The sequence below is a fragment of the Ascaphus truei genome, chromosome 19 (genome assembly GCF_040206685.1).
Source record: "Ascaphus truei isolate aAscTru1 chromosome 19, aAscTru1.hap1, whole genome shotgun sequence".
In the NCBI taxonomy this organism is placed as follows: Eukaryota; Metazoa; Chordata; class Amphibia; order Anura; family Ascaphidae; genus Ascaphus; species Ascaphus truei.
The window spans coordinates 27,605,631-27,627,405 of NC_134501.1; the positions used below are offsets into that span (position 1 = coordinate 27,605,631).

The 21,775-nt window shown below is 46.3% G+C and overlaps 1 protein-coding gene across 1 annotated transcript in view; it reads right to left on the reverse strand.

Moving 5' to 3' along the window:
• BCAR1 (BCAR1 scaffold protein, Cas family member) overlaps nucleotides 1–21,775 on the reverse strand; it is a 115,236-nt gene that overhangs the window by 12,972 nt on the left and 80,489 nt on the right. The window contains exons 3-5 of the mRNA XM_075577037.1: nucleotides 18,426–18,584; nucleotides 17,413–17,535; nucleotides 10,176–11,405 (exon numbers count right to left, since the gene is read on the reverse strand). Coding sequence (XP_075433152.1) covers nucleotides 10,176–11,405; nucleotides 17,413–17,535; nucleotides 18,426–18,584 — 1,512 coding nt within the window. The remainder of the gene's footprint in view (nucleotides 1–10,175; nucleotides 11,406–17,412; nucleotides 17,536–18,425; nucleotides 18,585–21,775) is intronic.

Sequence of the window (21,775 nt, forward strand, 5' to 3'; positions counted from 1 at the left end):
TAAACATACCCCTTGTGAATATATAGCAAATAAACATACCCCTTGTGAATATATAGCAAATAAACATACCCCCTGTGAGTATGTAGCAAATAAACATACCCCCTGTGAATATATAGCAAATAAACATACCCCTTGTGAATATATAGCAAATAAACATACCCCTTGTGAATATATAGCAAATAAACATACCCCCTGTGAGCAAATATGCAAGTCTGGGACAGATCTGCAACCTGCCCTTCCCCATTATCCCTTAGCATACAATGCTTCCGCTGGAGCCAGAGATTGTGGGTAATGACGTGCACATGAGCGCTCAGTGTAAAATGTGACCCTGGCTGCAGTGGAAGCGCTGCATGCTAAGAGATAATGGGGAAGGGCAGGTTGGCAGACCTGTCTGACACACGTGAATGTGCTCACATGTGGGGGGTTTATTTGCTGTATATAAATCGTAATTAAATGAGAACTTGCTTGGGTAATATATGGTCTAATTTAGTGAGATTGTTACACGTATACATGGCAACATAGCTTCATTGTTGTATTTAAGGAGTGCCACTGTTTTTTGCTTACTATATATATCCTAATTGTATATTTGGAAAAGTAATGGCGTATATACATATAAGCCATCTTCAATGTTGACCAGATGTCCCGGTTTTTAGGACTCTGTCCAAAATTTTTCTGATGTTGTCCTTGTTTTTTGGATCCCCCTGGCAAGCGCCAATTGCGCATGCGCGAATAGCGCACGTTGACCACGCATGCGCGAAGAGCACGTGACGACCGCGCAGTCGGCCAGTGCCGATCGCATATGTGCACGAGCAGCCAGCAAGTGCAGCGGTATTTGTTGGGACAAATATGGTAACCCTACTTAGAACCGAAGTGAAACAGAATGAGATGCGTTCAGGCCTATTACACAATGCATTAGTAACACTGTATCTTTGTATAACACAACACATTTGTAACACTGTATCGTTGTATAACACAATGCATTAGTAACACTGTATCTTTGTATAACAACGCATTAGTAACACTGTATCGTTGTATAACACAACGCATTAGTAACACTGTATCTTTGTATAACACAACGCATTAGTAACACTGTATCTTTGTATGCCTTAGTGCAGGGGTCTGCAACCTTCCAAGGAAAAAATGTCTTTGTCCAAAATATTCAGAGAGCCACAACACATGCATGAATATTACACCCCCACAAACATGTCCTGTATACACACTAATAGGTATATACTGTATAATAGCGCAGAACTCATCGTGTATTAAAAGTGATTATGTTGGCTCATCACAGGTATGTAAGTATTGCACGTACACTTAGGTTGAAAATATCAGGCAGTACATGTTAGGGACATGTTACCACTATGTAGCACACATCTGGTCATCAGGGATCCCTGATGAAGTGAGTCTTACGAAACGCGTAGGATGAGATAGCAGTAGCATTTATCCAGCTCCAAATACACTTTCCAGCTCAGCGCTAGACTACATGACTGTGGCTTTAACTTTCCCACTGATCGTTCAGTTCGACTGTGAGTCGCCAGCAGGCGCAGGTCGATGACGTCAGTGTGTGCCACGAGAGTCTGAGTCTGCTTTGCTGTGTGGGAGCTGTGCATTGTGTCGGGAGTTTCCCTATTATAAATTGTGAGTACATAGTCTTTTCCGTGACCGGAGTGGAGAGATGGGGACCGAGGCGGCAAGTGACATAGCAAACACGTGGACTGTGGAAGTGAGAGTGACCACAGATCCACGGATCGTCTCCATCTGGCAGCTAAAGCAGAGATCCTGCCTCCCTGATGACCACATGTGTGCTACATAGTGGTAACATGTCCCTAACATGTACTGCCTGATATTTTCAACCTAACTGTACGTGCAATACTTACCTACCTGTGATGAGCCAATATAATCACTTTGAATACACAATGAGTTGTGCGCTGTTTTTTCTTCCTACTTTCAGTGTTTGAGATGCTGGGCCATCTTCACTAAATAGCTGCAGACTCGTATGATGCCAACAGGACAGGGTTTTTTACATTTCATCACCTCACCACAACAGTCTAAGGACACTTTTTTAGCACTTTTTTTCACTTGAATTTTTATTGTGATTTATAATTAGTAACACTCCCAGGATATAGATTGAATTTGTGGGTTATATCACTGTTATTTCTCACGTTCACTTAATATATATATTGATTATTTGGTGTCACCCATTTATATCACTTAGTTTAGAGCGCATTTAATACTTTTTCCTTATATACTGTATAAGCATTAACATACAACAAACTTACTTTAATCAGAATTAGGGAAAAGAAAACATATGTGGCGGAATAAAATACATCACAATAATAAATCCCTTCATTTATTTATTTTCGTGCAAAACAGTGTCATTTTCAAATATACAATACATACCCCCCCCCAAATACACACAGTACCCCCCCAAATACACACACTACCCCCCCAAATACACACACACACTACTACCCCCCAAATACACACACAAACACACTATCCCTCCTCCCCCCCAATACACACACATTGGGCCTGCCTTTCTCCTCACTGTCCTGGGTTGCGGGGGGGCTCGGCCGGCGCCGATTGGGCCTCTTGTTGCCACCCGGCATCTCCCCAGCTGCTGCTGGACCGCCTCCTGCACTGTCCCACGCCGGGCCTCTCTGTGACGTTGGTGCGCGCCGGAAGTGGCAGCGCGCCGGAAGTGGCAGCGCGTACTTCCTGTACGCGCTGGCATCAGAGAGTCCCGGCGTGGGACAGTGTGGGAGGCGGGGCCGTTGTACCTCCAGACCTTTGTTGTATGTTTATTTCTATGTAAGTTGCGGGGAGTGAGGGCGGGGGGGGCTTCCTCACTCCAAGGTCAGCGAACTTCAGACTCTACAGCTCCATTTCTAGAGGCGATCACGTGGTCAGCGCCCACGCAAACTGGCCGGAAGACGAGAGGACCCGTGCCGTCCGCCTCCTCATCAACGCTGTGGTCATTCAAAGGGTTAAGGAGTAGATTCCAGGGTTTTCTCATGTTCTCAGCTCAATGCCCCACAGGCTCGTAACATGTATATGTCTACCAGTAATGGAAATATCCTGTTCTCTGATGTCATTGTACACCAAAGGCTGACAATGCCCGATCACATATCAAAGGACAAGTACTGCTCAAAGTTCTCCTTCCCTTCGACTAACCCTTTGAAACATGACGTCGTTCCTCTGCACAGCAGTTTAGTTCATCGGGGCTGCCCTGCCCAAACTTTATAGGGGATGAAAAGAGAAGGGGGACAGCTGTGTCTTTGTGCTGCGCATGAGAAATTGACCCTTTCTGCTCTGGAACGGGCTGAAGGTTACTAGGTCTATGAGAATTGCATGGGATGAAGGTGAAGTGGAGAACAGCCTTTGATGTGAGCGAACTGGGTTCAAATCCCGCAGTCAGTAAATGACGACTTTGGGCAAGTGGCCATTCTGGCTGTTCCAGGGGACACCGTACAGCACGTTTTGAGAGATAAAACAGTATTTCTCAACTGTTTCTTCAAGGAACCCTGGATTTGATGGAATTATCTACATAGTTCCGCACACTATGGACACACATTTTCTATGTGTTCGGCTGGCTATTCCCAAAACATGAGGGTCACTGAGGGAGGGCTGAGAAATCCGTTGAAAGGGACACAAAGAGGGGTATTCATTAAGCTGTGATAGTGCCAATCAGGGCGCTTTCAGATTTTAATGGCTAACCCTCAAGAGTCCCGAGAAATTGATCTAGATGCACATCTCCAAACAAATGTTCTTTTGCTCCTACCTCATGTTAAATGTGGTATTAAGGATATTAGGCGAGTGAAGAGAGGGTACTACATTGGACGCAGGTCACGCCATAGGTTGGCGAAGATTTTTGATGCACAGAACATGGGACAAATACGACCAGGATGCACCAAAATTGTATGTATTTCATTATAACACATGCATGAAGGCCAAAGTGTACTAATGGCAGTGACATGGTTAAGGGGTCAGTCCCTCTAAAGAGCAAAGTGTACTAATGGCAGTGACATGGTTAAGGGGTCAGTCCCTCCAAAGAGCAAAGTGTACTAATGGCAGTGACATGGTTAAGGGGTCAGTCCCTCTAAAGAGCAAAGTGTACTAATGGCAGTGACATGGTTAAGGGGTCAGTCCCTCCAAAGAGCAAAGTGTACTAATGGCAGTGACATGGTTAAGAGGTCAGACCCTCCTAGGGGCAAAGTGTACTAATGGCAGTGACTTGGTTAAGAGGTCAGACCCTCCTAGGGGCAAAGTGTACTAATGGCAGTGACATGGTTAAGGGGTCAGTCCCTCCTAGGGGCAAAGTGTACTAATGGCAGTGACATGGTTAAGAGGTCAGACCCTCCTAGGGGCAAAGTGTACTAATGGCAGTGACATGGTTAATGGGTCAGACCCTCCTAGGGGCAAAGTGTACTAATGGCAGTGACATGGTTAAGAGGTCAGACCCTCCTAGGGGCAAAGTGTACTAATGGCAGTGACATGGTTAAGAGGTCAGACCCTCCTAGGGGCAAAGTGTACTAATGGCAGTGACATGGTTAAGAGGTCAGACCCTCCTAGGGGCAAAGTGTACTAATGGCAGTGACATGGTTAAGAGGTCAGACCCTCCTAGGGGCAAAGTGTACTAATGGCAGTGACATGTTTAAGAGGTCAGACCCTCCTAGGGGCAAAGTGTACTAATGGCAGTGACATGGTTAATGGGTCACATCAGGTTGACTGATGCCTTTTTTTGACTAAAATCAGACACGTGTACGTATTTTTAAATACTTTAGTAATGTTTGTTTATAAACGCGGTGAGCGGATACCCTGTTCTACGAGAGACTGCACAGAATCTCACCCCCCCCCCCCCCCCCCACACACACACACCCTGCCCTTATCTGTACTGGCTCTGATAAAGCCAGTGTGGTATGACGGCAAAGAAAACACTCGATTAACAAACAATCCCCATTTAGAGGCTCCTAAAACATTGAATTTGTGCTTCGTTCTGTTTAAGGACGCTGATTAAATTATGACTTATTCTACAAATTGTTGGGTTTTTTTTTGGTCAGCTGTGTGATCTTCCCAACTCACATAGCCCCTCCCAGAATGCACATGGGGCGATGAAGGGCGACCTCGCCTAGTACTAAAGTTAACTAATGGCTGTGACATATTTAATCGGTTAACCCCTTGGCTGCCAGGTAATTGACAGGCCTCTGAAGTCTGCAGGGCCGCTAACAGATTTCCCGGGGCCCAGGACCCGAGTTTCGACCGGGCCCCCCCCCCCCTATTTCACAATTCCTCGTGAGCCCCCTCCTCCATTCTCCCCCCTCTCCCCATGTATTTCTCTCCCCCCTGTCTGACTCTTACCCCCCTCTCCGCTATCACTAAAATGACTGCCTTCTAACTCAATCCTGCTCCCTCAATCTCCCCCCCCCCGCACATTCATTCCCTCCTCCCCCCCTAGCCACACACACACAAACAATCCCCCCCCAATCCCCATACTATTCCCCCCACAATTATTACCCCTCCACAATACCCATATAAAATACACACAACACTACCCTCCCCAGCTGCAGTGGGCCAACCTCTCCCCCCGCGCTGGGGCCTCTCTCTCATGCCGGTGGCTGCGGGGGGCCCTGGAAGTTGGGCCCGGCCAGTGGTCGGGCCCCACACTCCGGCCTCTGGTTGCCGCCTGGCCCTGGCTCTCCCACGTTGCTGCGGTCTTCCCTCACTCTCCCGCGCCGGGCCTCTCTCTCACGACAGTGGCGTATGAGAGAGGCTCGGCGCGAGACAGTGAGGGAGGCCCGCAGCTGGGGGAGAACCGGCACTGCGGCAGCTGGACTGTGGGACCCGACATCTGGCCGGGCCCAACTTCCAGCACCGCTCGCCCTCCCCCCTGTTGGTTGCCCTGTCTCCATGTAAAACAGCCCTGTGCTGGGGAGGTGGGCTAAAACCTGCTGTAGTAATCTAAGGATGCTCAGTATGTTAAAACTATTTTAAAATGGCATTAAGAGTTGAATTTTTTTTTTTAAATGTAGTAAGTATTATCTAATGCTACAAAACGTATTTATTTAAAAAACACAGGTAAGATATTGCATGGATTGCTCCTCTAATGTGCTTCACTAGGCCCCAATCTCACGGCCCGAAGGTGCACTGTGACCCTGCATTCCACAATGACATCTCTACAGCCACCATGGAAATACTATTAAATAAACACAGGGGCTGGCCAACCAAGCAGGACAATAATGCCCACTCTGCAAACGCCGCCTCTCAGGGACACGTGTGCAGCGGTCACAAGGCACTTCAGGGGTACGACCCTCCAGCATTTTGTGCATAAAAATAAGCCCCTCTGTAGTTTGTTTACACATGCTGAAAAGAGAAGCTTCCCAGCCCCATAACCCAGGGAGGCTCAACTCGAGGCCTCAAAGCTCCAACAGGTCAGGTTTTCAGGATATCCCAGCATCAGCATAGGTGGCTCAATCAGAGGCTCAGTCAAGGACTGAGCCTCTGATTGAGCCACCTGTGCTGAAGCAGGGACTGATTGAGCCACCTGTGCTGAAGCAGGGAAATCCTGGAAATCCTGACCTGTTGGGTTGGGCTTGAGGACAGGAGTTGAGCACCCCTGCCCTAACCTGCAGTTTACCCCCCCCCCCCCCACACACAAACGTGCATGTTTAATAGGCACAACTGGTCTTACAGGGCACAAACACATGTAGCTAAACGGGTGCAGTGGGAGGGTATGGTGATGAGTATAGGTTTGCAGTAGCCAAACGCTATCATTTGCAGCTCTGGGGACCCCCGGTTTCTAGGACCGAAACGTCGGTGATTGTGCCAGTTTTCTTCCAATACACGTTTTTTGCTACTACCGAGTGTGCAGTCTCCTCCTTGCTTTGTGGCCCTGGGATTCTGGATCTGCCTCATAAGGAGTCTATTTATGCATACCTCCTATATGGGACAAGCACCTATTTTTTGTTTTATGTGTGTGCCATCTGCCTGTTCTTATATAGATATATATATAAAATTGTGAGCACATCTTGGACAGGTCTGCAACCCTGCTTTTCGCCATTATCATCTAGCACAGTGCTTCCACTGCAGCAAGGGATACTGGGAAATTACATGCAAATGAGCACTATACACACACACACACACACACAGCGATACACGCGGCAACAAGTACAGCAAAGTTTGTGGCCCAGCAGGAGTAACGCTGTGGGGGTCCATGCTACTGAATGGGACCCCCACAGCGTTACTCCTTCGCTTGGCGGGAGAGAGAACACCGGCAGTCGCCTCTCAGCTGAGCGGGGCAGCCGTGTACACAGCCATGTCCCCATCTCTCCTCCCGAAGCCGTGTCCCTGCAGCGCTGAAAGTAAGCTGCAGGGCTGTATTTCCTTCCCCCTGGATGACGTACATGCCCTTATATGGACCTCTTCATCATGAGGGGGAGGCTATATACTTGGACAGGACATACTTGAAAACGAGAGATAAATATCAATGTATTACTTCCTGGTAAAATATTTTATAAATAAATAAATAAATATGGCCACATTTGGTCATTACATCGTCAAGCGGGCTAAACCATGTTTGGGAGCGCCCCCCTCCAACCACCGCATCCCCCCCCCCCCCCGCCAATAAGTTCCATTTTCACCCAAATGGAAGGTGTCACACTTCTTTGAACCGAGCACCCACAGAGCACGTCATTTCTCGTTTCCGATCCTGTTACCTGGAACTCCTATAGCTAGAGCCAAACATTCTACGGGCTAATTCAATCGTACAGGAGAATAATGCTCAATTGCCGGTTTGACGGCATTTCTCCTAATTATTGTCCACAACGTGGAGAATGTTTGCCACTGTGTGCAGATTTTCCGCACATTTCCGGCGAGCTGCAGTAGACAACAAATCTCTTCTCTCCCGCCCCTATGACCTTAACCCCTCTGATCACTGAACAAGAGCCCCGGGGGCACGTGTAATCATCTGTTTACATTGCATTAGTCATCTCTAACTGTGCTGTGTACCAAAAGATTTAGACAGGAATAGGGGTGGGTTATAACCTGCTAAAAGCGTGCCCAAGGTATGTAATCAAACTCAAGTGAGCCCCGCACTCCAAGGGGAGCAGCAGCGCGACTTCGTTCCCGAAGGGGTCGCTCCCCATGGTGATTTGTGTGTGGTCATGTGGGGGGAGAGTGGAGGCAAAGATTAGGAGGTTATTTTAGTAAAGGGTGAGTAGTTAGCTCTTCCTCTTCAAATGACCTTTTAGAAGAAGTTCCCACCCTCGCTCCCTTGGACGGGGTGTGTGGAAGTAAGTTGGATGCCAGGGTCTTGGTTTTGCTACCATGGTTTTGGGTAGGTTTGGTGTCGCAGCTGGTGGGGAAGGTGTGGCTGGGTTCCAGTCAGTCTTGACTCCTTTAGGTGACGTGTGTTTGGCCTCTTATTATATGTACGGTGTCATGGTCGGCTGCGGCCGGCCGGCCTGGGAGTCACCTTCCTGTGTGATGTGGTTTATGGGCTAGTGGAGATGTTGGGTACAAGTTGAGGGTCTCCATCTGGCTCTTATAATGATGGCAGAACAAGCTGGATGGGTCCCTGGTTTGACATATGTTATTTAAATAAAGCAGTGACCAGTTTATCCCAATCCTTGTAGCGTGGTAATTTGGGGACACAGGAGGTGACCAGATTGAGGCATGGGAGGTCGAGCACAAAATATCTAGGGAGGAGGAGTCACACCCAGCAACATGTAACGCATTCTTTATGCCAAACAACTCAACAATAAATACAATGGAATATGATGAATGAATATATATACAGGTGTGTGTGTATATATATATATACACACCAGATGTTTAACACTGATAAGTATGTCCCAGTCCCGCATTGGAGAAGGGGGGGAAGGGGGAGAAAGAGAAGGGGGAGAAAGAGGAGGAGGGGAAGGAGGGGGAGAGAGAATGTGAGAAGAGTATGACAATGACAGCTGTCTTATTTTCTGCTGCAGAGAAACAGCTTCTCTACTAGTCACATTATAAAAGAAATATGTGTATATACTGTATTTACAGCTCAACTCCGTTATAATGCGTTCCGTTACAGTGTGAACCCGCTTATAATGCGATGTAAGCGTGGCTCCCAATTTTCGTATTTATGAAAAATTTACAACACGATTATTGGTATCGTAAATACTTTATTGCACAATGCATACAATTGTACATTATTTCTAACGCGATCCGCTTATAGCGCGATGTGATTCTTTGGACCCCAAGCACAGCGTTATAAGGGGGTTGAGCTGTATATATAAAGCAGAAAATAGCCGTGTTAGTCCAGTTGCGATAGAGTCTGCACTATATATATATATATATATATATATATATATATATATATATATATATATATCACAATTATTAAGGTTATGGTGGGTAAAAAAAGTGACAAAAACCCTCCACAGTAAAGCATATAGCAACTGTAAATATTACTGTATTCTCATTTGCATGTCTTAGACAGGTCTGCAACCCTGGCGATAATGGGGAAAGACAGGGTATATATATATATATATATATATATATATATATATATATACATACATACACACACACACACACACACACACACACACGTGTGTTATAGTATATTTACTAGCGTAATTAGTGTAAGTGTGTGTGTATATATATATATATATATATATATATATATATATATTTAGTGTAACAGATGTATATGTGTGTGTTTGTGTGTGTGTATATATATAATATATATATATATATATATACACACACACACACACACACACACACACATACACACACACACACACACTATAACAACATAGATGGGATAAGTGTCTCAAGCTAGAAATGTCACATTGGTAAAGAAGCGTCACTGCCCCCAAGAGCTTACACTCAGCATGTGGGGAGACTAACTAATAGAAACAGGAGGAGCACATTGCAGTGTATTGGTCAGTGTGTATAAGGGTATACTGTCGTTTGTGAGTAGTGGTCATCCACGATGATTTACTGTGCTGAACAGGGTAGTTTTCACATAGATACGTTAGACATGATAGATTAGATATATATGGTAGATTAGATAGATACGATAGATTAGATTAGTTGGATAGATACAATAGACAGATACTGCTTAATCACGGACTCCCACAGCTACAATAGATGTTTGACCCAATATGATATGTTACCCCCACACTCACCTGCAAATGTACATAGTCATAGTCTTCCATCCAGCCGCTTTCATTGTTCTCATACTGGCCGTCAGGAGACTCCTCACTTATAAACTTAGGGGGAGAAGGCAGTGGCCTCGACTGTATACTAGCTTTTTCCGTGTGTCCTGTTTGACCGGCTGACAAGTTATTGTTGTTGTTAACCAAGTGGTTGCTAGTCTCCTGTCCCGACTGAGAGTCACACAGAGAAAGATGCTGCTTTGTCCTTTTAAATAGCAAAGAAGCATTTCCATGTAGGAAGGAAGCCAACTGTTTGGTGTCATCTGGGATCCCTCTGGAATACATTACAAAGCGGTCGAGGTCGTCTGATGAGCCTTGCTTGTTGGTCACCAAGATGTTCAAGGCCCAGTTGCAGCCATCCAAAGCTTGGCTATGTTTAAGCAGTAGCTGGTAAACTTCTTCCATCTTCTGAAGTTGCTTGCTAAGCTTGGCATGAAGAGTCCGGTCAGACGCTTGCATTGAGTTACCTACAGCTCCCCTGGCAAACTCCAGCAATTCCTTCACTGCACTGTTTACTCCTTCGACGGCAGACTGGATGCTCTGTGCGTTGGCTTCCATATGTTCAGGGTTCCTCCATGTGCTGCTGATGAAGGACATAAGGTATGAGATGGAACAATTGACACCTTGCTGCAGCTTGACCAGCAACTCCATGGCTGCCTCTAAATCCAAGTTCAGTTGCTTCCCTGGAGGTTTCGGGGGAACACCTGAAGACTCCTTCACCGGGATGGTGTCAAGCGAAGATATGGAGATGTTGCTTCTGGTGCTGCCAGTGCTGGAAGCAGAGAGCCTCTTGAAGTTGCCTGCCAGCTCATCAACATGTTTGACTTCTCTGTCCACCTGGGGTGGGACATCATAGATATAATCTGCCTCGTTCTCCAGAGATGCTTTTCCTCCTTGGAACTCTCTAGGGACATCATAAACATCATGGAAAAACGTCTGCCCTGCTTTTTGTCTCAGGCTGGGAGGGACATCGTAGATCTCTTGTGAAAAGGGCAAATCGCTGCCTTTAACAGCAGTTGGGGGGATATCATAGATGTCTTCGGGAATGTAGGGTTCATGGACATGGACAACATGCACCGGAGGATTCCTCGATGGGTCCTGCATCTTCTGATTTGAGAAAGCAGGTGGGAAATCATAAGTCTCTTCTCTTACAGGACCATCTAGGACATCTTTAGTGACGGACGGTGGGATGTCATAAATCTGCAGGAACACACAATGCCACAATATCAGTTAGCCATCAACAACGATCAAGGAGCATCAAAACTTGGGATGCCTTACTAACATGATCACAATTAAATTGCAGTTTTGTAGCGTTATTATAAATATATAAATTCGTATCATAGACATTGATGGGATTTTAGCATCACCTTGAATTCTCCGGAGATAACAGTAAAATAAAATGAATTACCTGGCACACAGCATAAGCACTTCGAAAGCAGCAATACTGCATTCCCCCTTTTTATTTATTTTAATTTTGTTCTTATTTTTATATGTACAGCATGTGACAATAATTATTATACTTTATCAATATAAATCTACATTCTTACTTAAGCTGCAAATCGTTTGGTGCTCCTGTTATAAATCAGTAAAAATCCTGATTGTGAGCCTAACATAATGGCCGCCTTCAGTTTCAATCAGTCAGTATAATTCAGTAGCTGCAATTTATCCTTATATTACTAATGTAACATTAACTATGGTTACAGCTCAAACTGCTGGGAACATTGGCAACAAATGATCACAAACACGAATGTGTTACAAAGATCTTGCACTGCTGGGTAGGTGGGCTAAAGCCTGCTATAGAAATCAAAGGATGCTTTAAAACTCATTAAAAATGCCATTAAAAGTTGAATTAAAAAAAAAAAATGAAAGCATTAAAAAAAAGTCACTATTATGTAATAATACTGCAGAACTGAATTAAAAAAAAAATACAGAAGTTTTCACATTTTGCTGCTTTAACATCAATGAAAAGGAATCGGAGAATCAGGCAAATTTCATGTGAAAATCACACGCCTTTCCAACACTCCCGGCTGTCACCACACGGGTCCCTGTCCCGGTCAGAGCCATGAAAGGCATCACAGGAGGTGACCGCTGGACAGCAGAGGGATGCAGAACATGGCGGCAAACAGAGGGGAATTCCACCCTGACATAACACATTAGGACCACGGTCCCAGGCTGTCCCCTTCTTCCTTCTCCCCTGTTATTAGTGTCCATGTGGCTCCCCCTCCCTCCCCCCGTGCAGGTTGGTGTTGTGTGGTTATTGCATCATGGGTACCGATGCGGGGCCGTGAGGTTGGGGGGGGGGGGTATGGGGTGGGGTTAGAGATCTACAAGGTCAGGACATACATTACCAAGTACAGTAATAGTCGAAGCAAAAGTGGTGCATTTCTAGGGCATGTCGGGAGTGGGTGAATCGTCTCCGTTACACTAACAAATGAAAAGGATTGTTTTACAGTAAGGTGACTGCTGCTTTAACTGGAGAAATCTGTGTTCCCAGGACCAGCTCTGGGGCTGGACCAAACTCCATGCTCCCCCTAACATCCTCACCCCCAAACCTTCCCAGGAACAGCTCTGCGTCTGGACCAAACTCCATGCTACCCCCTAACATCCTCACCCCAAACCTTCCCAGGAACAGCTCTGCGTCTGGACCAAACTCCATGCTCCCCCTAACATCCTCACCCCCAAACCTTCCCAGGAACAGCTCTGCGTCTGGACCAAACTCCATGCTACCCCCTAACATCCTCACCCCCAAACCTTCCCAGGAACAGCTCTGCGCCTGGACCAAACTCCATGCTACCCCCTAACATCCTCACCCCCAAACCTTCCCAGGAACAGCTCTGTGCCTGGACCAAACTCCATGCTACCCCCTAACATCCTCACCCCCAAACCTTCCCAGAAACAGCTCTGGGGCTGGACCAAACTCCATGCTCCCCCTAACATCCTCACCCCCAAACCTTCCCAGGAACAGCTCTGCGTCTGGACCAAACTCCATGCTACCCCCTAACATCCTCACCCCCAAACCTTCCCAGGAACAGCTCTGCGCCTGGACCAAACTCCATGCTACCCCCTAACATCCTCACCCCCAAACCTTCCCAGGAACAGCTCTGCGCCTGGACCAAACTCCATGCTACCCCCTAACATCCTCACCCCCAAACCTTCCCATGAACAGCTCTGCGGCTGGACCAAACTCCATGCTACCCCCTAACATCCTCACCCCAAACCTTCCCATGAACAGCTCTGCGTCTGGACCAAACTCCATGCTCCCCCTAACATCCTCACCCCCAAACCTTCCCATGAACAGCTCTGCGTCTGGACCAAACTCCATGCTACCCCCTAACATCCTCACCCCCAAACCTTCCCATGAACAGCTCTGCGTCTGGACCAAACTCCATGCTACCCCCTAACATCCTCACCCCCAAACCTTCCCATGAACAGCTCTGCGTCTGGATCAAACTCCATGCTACCCCCTAACATCCTCACCCCCCAAACCTTCCCAGGAACAGCTCTGCGCCTGGACCAAACTCCATGCTACCCCCTAACATCCTCACCCCCAAACCTTCCCAGAAACAGCTCTGTGCCTGGACCAAACTCCATGCTACCCCCTAACATCTTCACCCCCAAACCTTCCCAGGAACAGCTCTGTGCCTGGACCAAACTCCATGCTACCCCCTAACATCCTCACCCCCAAACCTTCCCAGAAACAGCTCTGTGCCTGGACCAAACTCCATGCTCCCCCTAACATCTTCACCCCCAAACCTTCCCAGGAACAGCTCTGGGGCTGGTCCAAACTCCATGCTACCCCCTAACATCCTCACCCCCAAACCTTCCCAGAAACAGCTCTGTGCCTGGACCAAACTCCATGCTACCCCCTAACATCCTCACCCCCAAACCTTCCCAGGAACAGCTCTGGGGCTGGACCAAACTCCATGCTACCCCCTAACATCCTCACCCCCAAACCTTCCCAGGAACAGCTCTGTGCCTGGACCAAACTCCATGTTACCCCCTAACATCCTCACCCCAAACCTTCCCAGAAACAGCTCTGGGGCTGGACCAAACTCCATGCTACCCCCTAACACCCTCACCCCCAAACCTTCCCAGAAACAGCTCTGGGGCTGGACCAAACTCCATGCTACCCCCTAACACCCTCACCCCCAAACCTTCCCAGGAACAGCTCTGCGCTGGACCAAACTCCATGCTACCCCCTAACATCCTCACCCCAAACCTTCCCAGGAACACCTCTGGGGCTGGATCAAACTCCATGCTACCCCCTAACACCCTCACCCCCAAACCTTCCCAGGAACAGCTCTGGGGCTGGACCAAACTCCATGCTACCCCCTAACACCCTCACCCCCAAACCTTCCCAGGAACAGCTTCGTGGCTGGACCAAACTCCATGCTACCCCCGAACATCCTCACCCCCAACTGCAACTGTGAGAACTTGACGTTCTAAATGCTGTGATTATTTGTACTCTTCCTATCCTCCAATAACTGGGAAGTCTCTCCTCCTGCATCTCACTATGCCCTCCCTATTGCTTTCTCTGTTTACTGCTTCCTCGCTCCTTTGTGAACGTTTCTGTTCTCTTCAACTTCCCCACTCCCCTCCAATCCACATGTCTGCATCTCTCCTCCTATACATGTGCCCAAACGCTGCACCATTATTTATACACCTCCCTCCCAACAACTTCTTTACCAATAAAAAGCACCCACACCCTTTTTCTACTCCTTCCTGCTGCTGGGGATCTCCCCTAATCCTGAACCCAGACATAAACACAGCTGATCTCACCCACTCCTCCTTGCCATCTCCTCCCATGCAAATGGTGTTAACCTTCTGATTTAATACTGACAAACCTTAAAACTCACCCCACAAATCACGCATCCCAATAACCTGCACTCATGGCTATTGTCCCACACCCACAGTCACTCCTACCACTCATTGTGGCCAAGCACTGCCATCTACAGCACTTATTCCCTCACCTGCTGTCTCTGCAAGTCTCCCATCATACCACTTAGATTGTAAGCTCTCCGGGGCAGGGATTTCCTTTCCTATTGTCTGATTTTGCTGCGCTTACTGTATTATTGTAATTCCCTGTACTGTATTCTTTGTGAAGCACTGAGTACATTTTTGGCGCTATATAAATAAAGATATACATACACATACACTGGCGACACACTTTATCGCAGTGCGGCCAGATCCGCAAGCCGGGAGATTTCCCGGCTTGCTAGTGGCCGCCCCTCGGCGTGCCGCGCGTCATAGACGCGCGGTCACGCGTCTTCGGGAGCCTGCGCCCCCTGCACGCGCGTCCAGGGCTCCCCGAGGGAGCCCTGGTGTCCCGCGATCGCGGGACAGCGGCAGGGGGTTCCGGGGGACCCGGCGGACCCGGCAGCGGTAGGGAGAGCGCCCCGATCGGAGGGCGCTCTTCCGCTGCTTCGGCGCGCGCCCGTCACACTCGGGCGCGCGCCAGGCTACTGCTGCGGCACAGAACGGGCAAATGCTCGAATAAACTGTGCCGCAGCAGTATACACATCCCCAAACGTTCCCAGCACCAGCTCTGGGGCTGGACCAAACTCCATGCTATCCGACACCCCATAACATCCACATCCCCAAACTTTAACGGGACCTGCTCTGCGGCTGGACCAAACTCCATGCTCTCTGACACCCCATAACATCCACATCCCCAAACTTTAACGGGACCTGCTCTGCGGCTGGACCAAACTCCATGCTCTCCGACACCCCATAACATCCACATCCCCAAACTTTAACGGGACCTGCTCTGCGGCTGGACCAAACTCCATGCTATCCGACACCCCATAACATCCACATCCCCAAACTTTAACGGGACCTGCTCTGCGGCTGGACCAAACTCCATGCTCTCCGACACCCCATAACATCCACATCCCCAAACTTTAACGGGACCTGCTCTGCGGCTGGACCAAACTCCATGCTCTCCGACACCCCATAACATCCACATCCCCAAACTTTAACGGGACCTGCTCTGCGGCTGGACCAAACTCCATGCTATCCGACACCCCATAACATCCACATCCCCAAACTTTAACGGGACCTGCTCTGCGACTGGACCAAACTCCATGCTCTCCGACACCCCATAACATCCACATCCCCAAACTTTAACGGGACCTGCTCTGCGGCTGGACCAAACTCCATGCTATCCGACACCCCATAACATCCACATCCCCAAACTTTAACGGGACCTGCTCTGCGGCTGGACCAAACTCCACCCCGAGTGATACTCCATCCCCACAATAAGCAGCCACTTTAACTTTTGTTTTAACTTGGACCCTTATTCTCTCTATAGAGTGTAAGCTCCCAAGATCAGGGCTCTCATTATCTTTTGTATCCATTTGCACTTGTTTGTCCTTCATTGTTTATCATCCTGTTTATATCATTATCAAATCTCTGTACCTGCCCCCCGCACCCCCCCATCATTGTACCAGGCTGCGGAATATGTTGGTGCTTTTTAAATAAACGATAATAATTAATAGTTCTAATTGAACGAATGGGTGTCTAAATGAAAGTGCAGTCCAATCCCATTCAGAATCCATATTAATAGAATAAATGTCGCTTCATTTGCCAATACAATCTGGAGATTAAGGCCATGCAAGTACAACACAGCACCAATAAATAACTACAATATATTAACCTACTGACACAAGTAATCGGATGAGATAGACCACTTGCATACTGATATATGGTGGCATTAAAGCAGTAGTTCAAGCAATATCCTAGATGTGTGTTTTTTAATAAATCAGTTCTGTACTTTTTTCATGTTTCTAGTGTAGGAAGCATTTCCAAAGTGACAGCCCCCTTCCCCTTCTGATAGGCTCTGGCTATTGAGCCCCGCCCTCTCTCTAGCAGTGCACCAATTGTATCTAGTAACTGCCCAGTCAATCATATTCCAGGACTACATTGCCCACAATGCTGTGCAAGAACTGCATTAAATAACCCTGAGCAAGCGATTGATTACAGGAGAACAGACCGATCTGCAGCTTAGCTAATCACTTGTCAGTGTGCAGATTGTATTGATGCACATATTGAATGGAAATTATTATAATTATTATTTTTTAACAGCAGCTTGAACTGCAGCTTTAAATGAATAATTATCCAGTGAATTACAAAAGCACCAAACTGGTCACCCGCCGAACTCAACGTCACCGCCTTCCTTGCCGGCGGGGCTGGCTTCCCCGTGTCTTACCATTAGATGTGAATGAAGATGTTCCTGTGGGTTTTTCTCTACGCTGGGCGGGATATCATAAATCTCCTGGGATTGATCTCTGCAGGCCGATCCCTTCATTGCCATGGGGGGTATGTCGTACACCTACAGAAACGCAGAATGAAAGCACATCCCACATTTCCATGTGCCGCGAAGCGCCTTTTCAGTGCTGGAGAAGAGGCTGGCTCCCCGTTCATTTGAAGAGGGTTGACCTCTCCTCTGTCCCAAAGGGACCAGCAATAAATTGGAAGTCTGCCCCCCCCCCCCACACCCCCAGCTGCCAAATGGTTAAAGGAGCAGTCCCCCTTACTTCATATACCCACAATTTTTTTGCTACAGGCTGGAAACGGAGGGGTTGAACGGTGCTATTTTATTTATTTTTTAGCTCTGGGGACCCCCTGCATCCCGAAATACTAACAAGTGAAGTTACCGTGTTTAAATCTCCTTCCAGGGCAAACACAATGGGAGAAGCGCAGGGATTCACTTTCTGTTTTTCACATATGTCCCTTCACCAGCTGCATGCTCCTTATATGGAGAAGCGCGGCGATTATATATTTGTTTTAAACAAAATGGCTACCAATTCTCAGGCCAACAGGAAGTCGGTTGCCATTTCCTGCTAGACGGCCATTTAAATCCCCTTTAAAAAACAGGAAGTAATCTGGGAAACTTCACCTGTAAGTATCATGACAAGCGGGATGTCCCCGAAGCTGGAAATAGCGTGGTTCAACGCTGCGGGTGGGGGGTAACACCTTTTAAAACGATGATCCCAAATAATTTTACAAGAGGGTGCTTATGACTTTTGAAAGGGTGGATCCCACTCAAGTTTATGGGGATAGATGATGTGTCTAAGAGGTTGATCCAGACTTTTTCTGGTGACTCCAGTAAAGGCCATAGGGGAAACTGTCACCATTCATGGGGCGGGGGGGGGGGGGGAGGAGGACACCCTCAGAATGACAGAGTTGAGAAGTGTGGGGTTTTAGAAGCAGGATACGAACCTCTGGGCTGTAATTGTTCACTAGACATCGAGTGGGTACATCATAGATCTCCTGGGGACCTGTAGGGAGGAGGTGTCTGGGAATATCATACGCTTCGTGCTGGTCTTTCTTGGGAGACTCGTAGACATAAACTTGTCCAACCCTGGTAGGGAGCACAACCTGCGGGAACACAACAAGGAAGGGTGAGAAACCTTCTGTATACACTGATACACACAGACCCACACCTGTATATATTGTACTGTTATACCGAGTACGTTGCTATCCAGCAGGACAGCAAAGAGAAGCAGCACTCAGAGGTACTGTAAGTGTACAAAGAATTGTATTGTAACAGACACAAAAAATGTTGTTTCTGTTACAATACGATTCTTTGTACACTTACCTCTGAGTGCCGCCGCCTCTCTTTGCTGTTCTGCCGCCCTGCTGGATGGTGACGTACTCTTTACATTATTTATGGGACTAGAACCAGGCTTATTTGGATTACAACATTGGAGTGCTTGCTGTTTTCCTTACATATACTGTTACACACAGACCCACACCTGTGTGTATGTATATATATATATATATATATATACTGTTATATATATATACTGTTATATAGAAACACACAGACCAACACCTGTATAGATACACACAGACACACACCTGTATATATACTGTTACATAGATACACACGGACACACACCCATATATATACTGTTATATAGATACACACAGACCCACACCTGTATATATACGGTTATATAGATACACACAGACACACACCTGTATATATACTGTTACATAGATACACACGGACACACACCCGTATATATACTGTTATATAGATACACACAGACACACACCTGTATATATACTGTTATATAGATACACACAGACCCACACATGTATATATACAGTTATATAGATACACACAGACCCACACCTGTATATATACTGTTACATATATAGATACACACAGACACACACCTGTATATATATAGTACTGTTATATAGATACACACAGACCAACACCTGTATATACTGTTATATACTGTAGATACACACAGACACACACCCATATATATATATACATATACTGTTATATAGATACACACGGGGACACACCCGTATATATACTGTTATATAGATACACACAGCCCCATACCTGTATATATACTGTTATATAGATACACACGGACACACATCCGTATATATACTGTTATAGAGATACACACAGACCCACACCTGTATATATACTGTTATATAGATACACACAGCCCCACACCTGTATATATACTGTTATATAGATACATGGACACACACCTGTATATATACTGTTATATAGATACAAACAGACCCACACCTGTGTATATATATACTGTTATATAGATACACACAGACCCACACCTGTATATATACTGTTATATAGATACACGGACACACACCTGTATATATACTGTTATATAGATACACACAGACCCACACCTGTGTATATATATACTGTTATATAGATACATACAGACCCACACCTGTATATATATACTGTTATATAGATACATACAGACCCACACCTGTATATATATACTGTTATATAGATACATACAGACCCACACCTGTATATATATACTGTTATATAGATACACAGAGACCCACACCTGTATATATATACTGTTATATAGATACATACAGACCCACACATGTATATATATATTGTTGTATAGAGATTTTTTTTTTTAAGTTACTTCATTCACCTACTTTAAACAAATCATACCAACGTCTAAGTTACCTGTGAAAGCAGTGGTACTGGGTTTTCCAGAGACTATTAACAACGCTATTTTGACCTCATACCAGAATCATGTATACAATATCTATGGCACGAAAACATAAAATGAAATGGGGGAAGCGGGCTTCAAATAATCCCTGTGCGCATTGGCGGGGATATGAATCTCTAGGTTTATACATGAAGAAAGCAGCGGTACTGATCCCACACTCGTGCCGCTCACAAGGGTCCCGGAATCACGCGATCGGTTTTGCTCAGATAGACATCGCTAGGCAAGGATCTTTATTAGGCGAGCAGAGCAAAGAATCGAGGCTTAAACACCCTCACATCGCCAGCGCTCTCACTGCGGTTACCGTGGTTACCATGGCAGTGCCGTTTGATTACACGCAAAGCCGTAGGAACTGCCCATTACCTTGCAAGCATCGTCCCACCCCCACCCCCCGGAGGGGCGGTTACCTCGGGCAAATAATAGGGCAACACACAGGAACAGTCACACATTGCCACGTAGTGCGAAATGTCAGGGGATTGAAAGACCTCAGCAATCGAACACCCCGGGACCTACAATATCAATGGCCGCTTTTGCCCTATTGGGGTCTGTGGGATTTTATTTTTAAAAGGAGCAAAAACATAAACAATCCTACATGTTTTTTGTAATAAATCAGTTCTGTAGTATTAGATAAAATTGTGTACATTTTTTTTTTTAAACTCCCAATGCCATTTTGAATGATTTTTTTTTAAATGTACTGAGAATCCTGTGGTTGCTATAGCAACCATTTAGAAAGTCTTATCCACTTCCTCTTTTCAAACAGGCTTTGACACACACACCTCTTTGAGCTCTGCCCTTTGGCAACAAAGTATCACAAACAGATCTGTTGCTGTGTTCCAAACGACAGACTGTCTATTTCTCAATCATATTTTGTTCAGCGCCTATATTGTACATATATATATTACATAGATATATAGTTGCATAGTAGATGAGGTTGAAAAAAAGACATATGCCCATCATGTTCAACCTATGTTACATTTAGACTTATCCTATATCCGTACTTACAGTATATTGATCCAGAGGAAGGCAAACCCCAAACCCCAGTGACATATCATCCAAAAATGTCTCATAGGAGGGGAAATAAATTCCTTCCTTACTCCAAATATTGGCAATTGGATTACTCCCTAGATAACATCCTTCCCATGTTTACTTATTATGTATATCCCTGTATACCTTTCCTTTCCACAAAAAGATGTCCAACCTTTTTTTATTACTCTGGAAGCTGTAACTATATGTTACACGTACTAATATAAGGTTACATATCAGCTGCAGCATTTCACAGACTGCAGCATAAAGTTAGAAGGCGGCCATTTCGTTAGGCCCACAATCAGGATTTGTCCAGATTTATAACAGGAGCACCAAACCATTGCCATCTTAGGTAAGAATGTAGAATTATACATTGTCACACGCCACACACACGCACGCACACGCACGCACACGCACGCACACACACAAACTAGCGCTCCAAGGGATATTTGAAAAATTGCAACTGCAAGCATGAAGGCGCAGAAAGGGTAAAAATGGAAACAGAAATACAGATGGCAA